Source organism: Hordeum vulgare, chromosome 5H (assembly GCF_904849725.1).
Source record: "Hordeum vulgare subsp. vulgare chromosome 5H, MorexV3_pseudomolecules_assembly, whole genome shotgun sequence".
Classification (NCBI taxonomy): domain Eukaryota; kingdom Viridiplantae; phylum Streptophyta; class Magnoliopsida; order Poales; family Poaceae; genus Hordeum; species Hordeum vulgare.
The window spans coordinates 416,615,942-416,626,005 of NC_058522.1; the positions used below are offsets into that span (position 1 = coordinate 416,615,942).

A 10,064-nucleotide genomic window follows, 5' to 3' on the forward strand; every position below is an offset into this window, starting at 1 on the left:
ACTTCGTTTGGTATGAATAATCTGCGAAACAAAAAACATGCAACAAACAAGAACTGGCATTGGGCACTGGATCAATATGTTAGTCCCAAAAATAGTATAAAAAATTGCCAAAAGTATATGAAAGTTGTAGAATATTGGCATGAAACAATCAAAAATTATAGATACGACGGAGACGTATCAGGCACCATGGTGCGGAAGCTTCTATACGAGGGGAGAGAGGAGGCTGAGGGTGTCTTGAATCTGCACTCAAAGGACGCAGGGGAGGTCGGAGCTAGCAGATCGTACGGCGCCAGCGCGGGTGCTCACCCACCGCTAGCGTGGACACGAGAGCTGCACATGCTCTATCCCCATGGTGTTGTGGTCGAGTTAGAGGTTCACAACTTGATCAAGCGTTTGGAGGCGGTTTGTCCTAGATCTGGCAAGACGATTGTGGAAGAGGCTCTCATCAAGAGCAAAAGTAAGAAGAGTGGTGGCACGGGGAAGGCGTCCACAACTGCTTGATGGATGATCATCAGTCTCTTCGATTGTCCTTATAGTCTGACTTGTCTCTGTGATCTTGGTGGTGCGTGTAGTCTTCGACAGAAGTACTCTCGTTGGATATGTGTTTGTGATGTATCCGTATGGATATTGGTGCTCGTGATGTGTTGGGTATGATTGTGGGGTTGATTGTGTGCTTATGGGGTTTCATGTTATGTGAGTAGTCATCGTGTGGTAGGTTTGTATCGATTTTCGCCCGGTTTTCCATTAATTAACTAGGCAATTATCTTCTTCTTAATTAATTGATAAGGCAAATCTTTTACCTTCATTTCGAAAAAAGAGTTAGAAAACAAACTTTTGGTATGGCACAATGAAAGTCAAAGACATATATTATATATACACTAGGAAAAAATTAGCTGATGTAAAAGATAGAAGATTTGAGGAAGATATCTGGGTGGATGAAAAAGCTTTGAAAGATGAATACCCAAGGTTGTATGACCTTAGCTTCGATCATGCTATTACTGTGGCTAAAGCTCTCTAGTTGGGATGGAGAGGTTTCAAATTTAGAAGAACTCTTTATAAGGAGGCTTTGGACCTATGGAACAATCTAAATAACATATGTAGGGGTATAGAGATAAGCTCTCTAAGGGATAAAGTTGAATGAACATTAAACAATGACAAGAAATTCTCAGTAAAATACCTCTACATGGAGCTGATCACTGAAAATTGTAAATTTCTACAGATTTTTTTGTGGAAAATAAAGTGCCAACCAAAATCAAAGTTTTTATGTGTCTGGCTAATAGAAAATCCATTCTCAGAGGAGACCCCCTAACTAAGAGGGGTGGAAAGGTGAGAAGACTTGTGCCTTTCATGGCAAGGATGACTTTGTTGACCATTTTCAACTGTTATGTTGCTTCCTTAATCTGGAGTTTGTTAAGATGTTCTTTTGATTTAAAATCAATCCCTTCTTTAATCTTCAATGAGTGACTCTCTTGGGTGGTGGATTAAAACTTCTATCAAGAATGATAAGAGACTAGCAGACGGAAGGTGCAGCGGCACGCCATGCCCGTTGCTGAGCTCTTGTCCTTGTGTGCTTTGTTTTTTATTTTGTTGAGAGTGAGCTAGTTTCAAAGATTCATTTATAGTTTTGTTTGTTGACAAAGAATTGTTAGACTCTAGTATTGTTTATTATATATTTTTAATTTTTTTGGTCATCCAGTGTGTTTTTGGTTTATTATTATTTTGTTAAATTGTGGTAACTAAAATTCGATTTAAAAATTGAAACTATTTTATGCTGATTAATTTATGGATGTAAGTTATGTTTAATATGGTAGAACTGCAAAATATATATGACCAGTCGTTGTTCATTTGTTACTTTTTGGTGTGTACAGGAAATTAGTGGATGGGCCAAAGAAGACAAGGAACATGATGATTCTATTTTTTTTTGCAAAAATGCCCCAAGTGATCCCTCAAAGGAAAAAAAGGAAGGAAAGGAAATAATTATCATGCAGTAGCATAATCACAAATAAAGGGTCATTATTGAGTTAGATTACCTTGTCAATGGCACATTAAAAAGTAACATGATCACAAATAGTTTGAGAAAGTACCTTGACACAAAAAAACATTTTTTTTACCGAGAACCATCCACCTGCATGGAATTTCAGCTAATTATTTGCAAAAATGAAAACACCTAGCTGGAAACTAAATACCATACATCTTTCAATAAAGTACAGAAACATCAATGGATGAATACATGAAAGAATAGTTCGAAAGAAAAGGAAGAGTTTAAGAAAGAACACAATCTTGGCTGAGCTTTGGCCAAATATTATAAATGTGTTGACATGATTACATTTGGGAGATTATGTCACATAGTAAGGAGGAGCATCAGTGTGGAATCGTACCGCTAGGTAGGAGCTTTTTTAATCGTGGTTTCTATGCAGAGTGTACTCACCATCGCCGCCTATGTTGGCTATCTTGCAAGTTGAGAAGGTCCCCAGCTGGTCTCTATATAACCCTAGCCAACCTTGGACGACCAAGGGAGTGTATTAGATTCTTGTATAAAATCCAATTTAGGTATGTATGGATCAATTTTGAAATTTATTATATATAATAAAAAACCTAGATGCAGAAAATATGAGAAGGAAACATAATAAAGAAATAAGAAAATGAAAGAGCAGTTGGACGCATTACTTCTATTTTTTCTCACGACTTTTGGATATATTCATTATATACCGTGATTTCAATTGCTCTTAGATCCTAAGAAATTCTATTGTATGCAACTTTCTTCTAAATTACCATACTTTAAATTTTCTCGTGATCTTTTTCATCCTATAGGATCGAGATGAACCACTGATGAGATAGCGTAGGGATGATTAGAACAAAATGATGTTGCATGGTTGCTTAGAAGTTTATACACGCATGCCACTTTGAAATAATATTTCTTTTGTCAGATTATATCACAGCGTGTTGTTGGTCATACATATTAATGAGCTTTAAACAAATACCAAAATCTAGTGTTCTTGGAAGCAACATGGTCACTCGGAATAGCTCCTTTGTTGGATGAATGAAAAAAAGAGTTTGTAACGCATGTGCATGGTAGCAAATGTTTTATTTGGAATTATTCTTACCTTTAGAATACATATGAGGTTGTTCAAAAGATGGAAGTTTATAGCAGACAATGAAAGCATACTCAATTTGATTTCTCCTCCCAGGCAGTAGCGCAAACAATTAATTCACGATGAAAGGGGGAGGTTCATTTTTGAAGATTTGAATCAGATTAGAATGTCACGACGATGCATCAACTTGAAACAATCATAGTGTGTTGTTGGTCATACATATTTATGAGCATTTAAACAAATACCAAAATCTAGTGTTCTTAGCAACAACATGGTCACTCGAAATAGCCCCTTTGTTGGATGAATGAAAAAAAAGTTTGTAACGCATGCGCATGGTAGCAAATGTTTTATTTGGAATTGTTCTTACCTTTAGAATACACATGCGGTTGTTCAAAAATGGAAGTTTATAGCAGACAACGAAAGCATAGTCAATTTGATTTCTCCTCCCAGGCACTAACCCAAACAATTAATGTGATATGCAAGGGGGAGGTTCATTTTGAATCAGATTAGCAGGTCAGGGAGATGCATCAACTTGAACCAAGTACCATATCAAAAAGTGGAAACTGGACCAGAGTTAGTGAGAGGAATTTGCTGAGACACACACACACCTGAACTGAATCAGATTAGCAGGTCAAAGAGAGAGAGAGAGAGAGAGAGGTGGACATGAACTTCACCTCAAGGCTGATGGGGAAGAACGCCGACTCCTACAGCTTTTCGTGCACGGTGCTTGTCATATATATATATATATATATATATATATATATATATATATATATATATATATACTAGTAAAAGTGCCCGTGCGTTGCACCAGGTTAGATTGTCGATTTTCGGATCATGAATTTTGTATTTGAATCCCCTCCCCTCATGTCCTTCGTCGTCCCCCTGTGAAGGACTATACCAGCGAGCACCGGCACCAGCCCTCTGCCGCCTCCTCAACTGCCTCGCCATCCCTCAGTGAAGGCTTCGTCCCTCGCCACCGCCGCAACTCCTCCATGCCCCCACGGCCGGTGCACTACGGCGATCGGGATGCCGCTAGAGGGCTCCGGCACCAGCCCTTTGCCGCCTCGCCGTCCCTCGGTAACTCCTCCATGCCCCCACCGCCGGCGCACTACGGCGACCGGAATGCCGCTAGCGAGCTTCGACACCCTAACATAATGCATTAATTTCATTTCACTTCTTTTAGTAATGAAATTTTTATCAAGAGAATCATATACAGGTATTTGACTAAAACAGTACCTGGAAAATGACAGTCAGCACCACAAGTAGGATTCCAAGAGCCATAGAGCTGCCATAGTAAAAAGGTGCCCATTTACTAACGATGGGTGACAGGAATAGCAGAACAAATCGAATACCAAGGCAAGCTAAACGCCACTTGTGAAGCTCTGCAAATTTTGATTACACCCAACGAGGATGAATTAGTATTTCACAAAAAAGGACAGATACATATGCTCTTAAATATGTGTGACTGGCACAAATAGAAGGGTTTCACGGAAAGAAATCTTTACCTTCCTGAATGGAAAGGCTGAAGACAACAGATTTCTTATGAGCAAGTTTCACATCAACATATCTGCTGTTGTAGGGAGACTTCACAGCATTCCACGTGCCACCGTGCAGAGCTTGCCATTCACCCATCTCACATTGGCACAAACCGGTAGAAACATTCCTGGAAATGAAAACCGCTTCAATTTGCTGCATAGCAAAGATGCATATATTCATTATTATTTTTCTTCAGACAATGCAAGACTTACCCATGAAAGTAAATCTGTATCTTCCAATGGAACTTTTCTGGCAATGAATGCGAGACATTCATTCTAACATGTATTTGATTTGCATAGCTTTGAAACTGCCACCTTGGTATTTTAGATATGCGGATTCGCTCACAGAAAATTCCACCCATGGATGAGGGAGCAAAAGTCACCTCCAGTTCTTCCAAGCTAACGTCTGCAGTAATAAATAAATAGTTAGGCCAACATTGGTACAGACGTGTGTGAACCTTAGCACACATAAATATCACAACGACAAAACTAAGCCACCCCAACAACAGCAAGAAGAATGCAGTTTACAACGGTGTGTGATACTGCGACAAGAAGAAATGAACACTGTGTCAAAAAAAATGAACACTCGGTCCCCCAAACAATCAGGACATCTAGCTTTACACCATCAGAGTGGCAGGATGCATCTCCAGTCTTCACGCGACCACCTCCCTGTGCAGCACACCCGCCAGCACGGGTAGTACGATGAGGAACGTCGGCGGCGCCCGGGCCCTCCTTACGTTATGCCACCTTAGCAGCGCGACCATCTTGCAGCCGAAGGATGCTGCCGCTGTGGCGCGTGAGCAACGCGACCATCTTGCAGCCAGTGCTGGTGGTGAGCATCGACACCAGACCCACGACGGTGCCGCCGATGCTGCCGTGCTTGGTCCGACGCCCCAAGCGAGCACGCCGGCCGCCTAATCAGCCTATCAAGCTCCTGTTCCAAGGTAGTTTGCACATCAGTCTTCTCATTCTTCAGGCTTCTAGTTCTAGAGTCTAATTCTACCTTGGATTGCTTATATTGCTCTTTGGCTGCAAACCTTTCTGTAAGACGTGCCTTAATCTATGAAGATAGTTCGAGTGCCAATTGTTTTCTGTCTTCAATCAAGATGAGAACCAGCTGCATAATGTCAGTTGAGTTCAATCAGGAACGCTGGTGAACAAGGCAGAGGACGTGCTGCTCCACCGCCGGATCCTTGCCGAGTGGGCCGACCCCGACAACCGCCCCGTCTTCCACGCCCGATTCCTAAGGGTAAATTCATCCATCCATTAAACTCATGAAATCTTCCCTGCACACTGCTCCTTACTGTATTATCATGCTCCTCTGCTTCCATGCGCAGTACCTTCAGCAGGACAAACCTCTGGCTCCAAATCAAAACGGTAATTGTGGGGGATCCCTGGCTTCTATGCTCACGTCGTCGAGGTCGATGTAGTAGCTGCATCCCCGGCGCGCACGGACACAGACAGACAGACAGAGAGAGGGGTGTTGGTGAGGTGAAAACGCGGGCGTGGACGGGGGGTGGGCGGAAAGGACAGACCTTGGCAGGAGGCGTTAGTAGTGGTCCTCGAGCACGCGGTCGAAGAAGGGGTCGGCGAGCGCCTCCTGGTTGCCGACGGCCCGCAGGCGGTCGTAGATCTCCCTCCTGACGTCGTACAGCAGCACCCCATCGCCGCCGCCACCGTGTACGGAGGCGGCGGCGGCGGGGGCCAGCCAGCAGCTCTCGCCCGCGCCCTCCCCGTCGCCGCCGTCGGCCATCCGGCTGCCCGCGCGCGGGGGGCTACGCGGCGGCCATCGCAGCACCCTTTATGGCCGAGAAGGGAGTGAGGGGAGACGGGGTCGAGGTGGATGGTGACGACGGCGACGTACGACAGTGGGATTGGGATGGGTTGGGGGTGGTGGGCGGGGCAAGGGGTGGCGCGGCGGATTGTCGGAGAGAGGATCCGCGGTGGAGGACGGCGTGGATAAGGTGAGCTCAAGGTGTTTTTCTTTTTAATCACTGAAACGTTTTTTTCTTCACTTAAATCTGGACGGCGGGTTGAATACCAGAAAACAGAAGGACTTTTTTACAAAACCGCCAGCGACGGACGGCAGAAGCGCTCCACACTTTATTATTAGGGGAGATATATATATATATAGAGAGAGAGAGAGAGATAGAGAGAGAGGGAGAGAGAGAGGAAGGAAGTGAGGGAGGGAGGGAGAGAAAGGGAGAGAGGGAGAGAGAGAGAGAGAGATAGTTCGGGGAGTAAGGGCGCGGAGCTGCGAACCAACATCTCTTTGGATGGTTAGTAGGGCAATGGTGTATGATGACCCACAAGTATAGGGGATCTATCATAGTCCTTTCGATAAGTAAGAGTGTCGAACCCAACGAGGAGCAGAAGGATCTGACAAGTGGTTTTCAGCAAGGTAATATCTGCAAGCACTGAAATTATCAGTAACAAGTAGTTGTCTGGTGAGATGATTCGTAGCAAGTAGCAAGTAACAAAAGTAACAACGGTGCAACAAAGTGGCCCAATCCCTTTTGTAGCAAGGGACAAGCCTGGACAAGGTCTTATAGGAGGTAAAACACTCCCGAGGACACATGGGAATTTCTGTTAAGCTAGTTTTCATCATGTTCATATGATTCATGTTCGTTACTTTGATAGTTTGATATGTGGGTGGACCGGCGCTTGGGTACTGCCCTTACTTGGACAAGCACCCCACTTATGATTAACCCCTCTCGCAAGCAACCGCAACTACGAAAGAAGAATTAAGACAAAGTCTAACCATAGCATTAAACTAGTGGATCCAAATCAGCCCCTTACGAAGCAACGCATAAACTAGGGTTTAAGCTTCTGTCACTCTAGCAACCCATCATCTACTTACTACTTCCCAATGCCTTCCTCTAGGCCCAAATAATGGTGAAGTGTTATGTAGTCGACGTTCACATAACACTACTAGAGAAAAAACAACATACAACACATCAAATTACCGAACGAATACCAAATTCACATGACTACTTATAGCATGACATATCCCATGTCCTGAGGAACAAAAGTAACTACTCACAAAACATAATCATATTCATGACCAGAGAGGTAATGAGTAGCATCAAAGATCTGAACATATAATCTTCCACCAAGTAATCCAACTAGCATCAACTACAAAGAGTAATTAACACTACTAGCAACCTTACAAGTACCAATCGGAGTCGCGAGACGGAGATTGGTTACAAGAGATGAACTAGGGTTTGGAGATGAGATGGTGCTGATGAAGATGTTGATGGTGATGAGTCCCCTCCGATGGGAGGAGTGTTGGTGATGACGATGGCGACGATTTCCCCTCCAGGAGGGAAGTTTCCCCGGCAGGATCGTCCTGCCAGAGCTCTAGATTGGTTCTGCTCAAGTTCCGCCTCGTGGCGGCGGCGAATCCTCCAAAAAGCCCCCTCTTGATTCTTTCCAGACCGAAACCCTTCTTGTAGAAAAAGGGGAGAGCCCGAGGGCCAAGTGGGAGCCCACAAGCCCCCTAGGTGCGGCCAGGGGGCCCCGCGCCTAGCAGGCTTGTGGCCTCCTGCTGGCACCCCTCCGGCACTTCTTCGGTCCAGTATTTTTATAAATCCCCAAAAAATCCACATTGACTTTCACGGCTTTTGGAGTCGTGCAGAATAGGTATCTCAAACTTGCTCCTTTTTCAGGCCAGAATTCCAGCTGCCGACATTCTCCCTCTTCATGTAAACCTTGCAAAATAAGAGAGAAAAGGCATAAGTATTGTACCATGAAGTGTAATAACAGCCCAAAAAGCGATAAATATCAACATGAAAGCATGATGCAAAATGGACGTATCAACTCCCCAAGCTTAGACCTCACTTGTCCTCAAGCGAAAGCCGAGATCAATAAATATGCCCACATGTTTAGGGAGAGAGGTGTCGACAAAACAAGATACGAACATGCAGGCATCATGATCATGATCAGAACAGCAATACCATCATATCATCTCTTATGCTAAAGTGACAATTCCTTCACAAAGTAAAGTATGGATCAAGAACCTTACCGAGAATTAACAACCGATAGCCTTTAGTCATTGAAGCAATTGCAATTTACCACAACATCGGAAAAGAGTGAAATAAGAGCTTGTAAAGCAAATCCACATACCCAATCATCCTTTTGTCTTCTACAACTGCTACAACTCACGTGGTACTCATGAGATCAAAGTTTCAGTCGGACACAGAGAAAGATAGGGGCTTATGGTTTCGCCTCCCAACTACTTACCTCAAGGGTAATGTCAACAATAATAGTTCATGAATACTTACTTCCAAGCTGCCATATGAATATAGATCTTTCCCAAGCATATGATGTTAGCCAAGATAAAGGCGAAATAAGGAATTGGTGAAGATCACCGTGACTCTTTCAAGGGAAAAAAGTAAAGGTACAAGATAGGACCTTCGTAGAGGGAAGCAGAGGTTGTCATGTGCTTTTGAGGTTTGGATCTGTGTCCTCTTAGTGTGGAGGAACGTCACTTTATATTGCCTCCTGTGATAAAGAACTTTATTATGCAGTCTGTCGCTTTTATGTCTTCCTCATCACAGGTTTGTACAAAGCTTATTTTCCACACGCTAATAGATCATACATATTAGGGAGCAATTTTTATTGCTTGCACCGATGACAACTTACTTGAGGGATCTTATTTAATCAATAGGTAGGTATGGTGGACTCTCATGGAAAAACTAGGTTGAAGGTTCATGGATGCACAAGTAGTATCTCTACTTAGTGCGGAAGTTTTGGATAATATGAGGTGGAAGCAATCGTCACATGCTAAGGGATCTCTAGTCATATAACATTGTTCGGAACCAAGCAAACACAATTCATTATGTTGTCTTCCTTGTCCAAGATCTACTTCTGAGCATGTAATAGTTTAGTGAGTGTTCACAATCATAGATGGTGTCAAGGATGATATATTTATATGTGAACTTCTCTTTCTTGTGGTTAGCTACCTAGTGTTGCATGTGTTCTTGTGAGTGTGTTGAGGGACTTCTATGAGTGCATGTGATAGTAAGTTGCTAGGATTTCAAACCATCCTCCCTCCCTCTCTATTTCTTCTTTAAGTCAAGATTCACTCCTTCTTTCCCTGTTTTAAAAATGTCCAATGTTGAGGGATTACTGTGAGTGTAAAGTTGTGCTAGCTTGGTGATTTTTTAAAAGTGTTTTAATCAGGTGCAATAAGTACAAAACAGAGGCATTAATTCTGTTTTGTGAAATATTATCTGCTCCTAAAAATCTTGAACTTATTCTATTTAAATAGGTCATATTTTTATATGACCAGGGGGTATTTTCTTTTGAATTATCCCAGTAGTTTTTGCCTTGTATTATTTATCCTATCTGGCCTTTCTTTTAAATAGCAGTAGCAGGTTTTTCCTCTCTGTCTATATAGTGCCAGTGGGCTCCCTCTCCCTGGCGGCCCACT

The 10,064-nt window shown here is 43.0% G+C and overlaps 1 protein-coding gene across 3 annotated transcripts; it reads right to left on the reverse strand.

Annotated features, from left to right (window-relative positions):
• Window positions 1–2,168: 2,168 nt before the first annotated feature.
• On the reverse strand, window positions 2,169–6,551 carry LOC123395789. Of its 3 annotated transcripts, none has more exons than XR_006609827.1 (6): window positions 6,166–6,551; window positions 4,844–5,036; window positions 4,601–4,758; window positions 4,332–4,477; window positions 3,767–4,231; window positions 2,169–2,500 (listed from the first exon to the last, which is right to left on the reverse strand). XR_006609827.1 is itself a non-coding variant. In XM_045090822.1 (5 exons), exons 1-5 carry the CDS (start codon window positions 6,293–6,295, stop codon window positions 4,028–4,030), a joined length of 831 nt encoding a protein of 276 aa, XP_044946757.1. In that variant the 5' UTR covers window positions 6,296–6,551; the 3' UTR covers window positions 3,616–4,027. The 3 variants fall into 3 exon arrangements, 1 of the variants encoding a protein (XP_044946757.1); XR_006609828.1 differs by having other exon boundaries at window positions 3,767–4,241; XM_045090822.1 differs by lacking the exon at window positions 2,169–2,500 and having other exon boundaries at window positions 3,616–4,231.
• Between the last annotated feature and the right edge of the window lie 3,513 nt (window positions 6,552–10,064).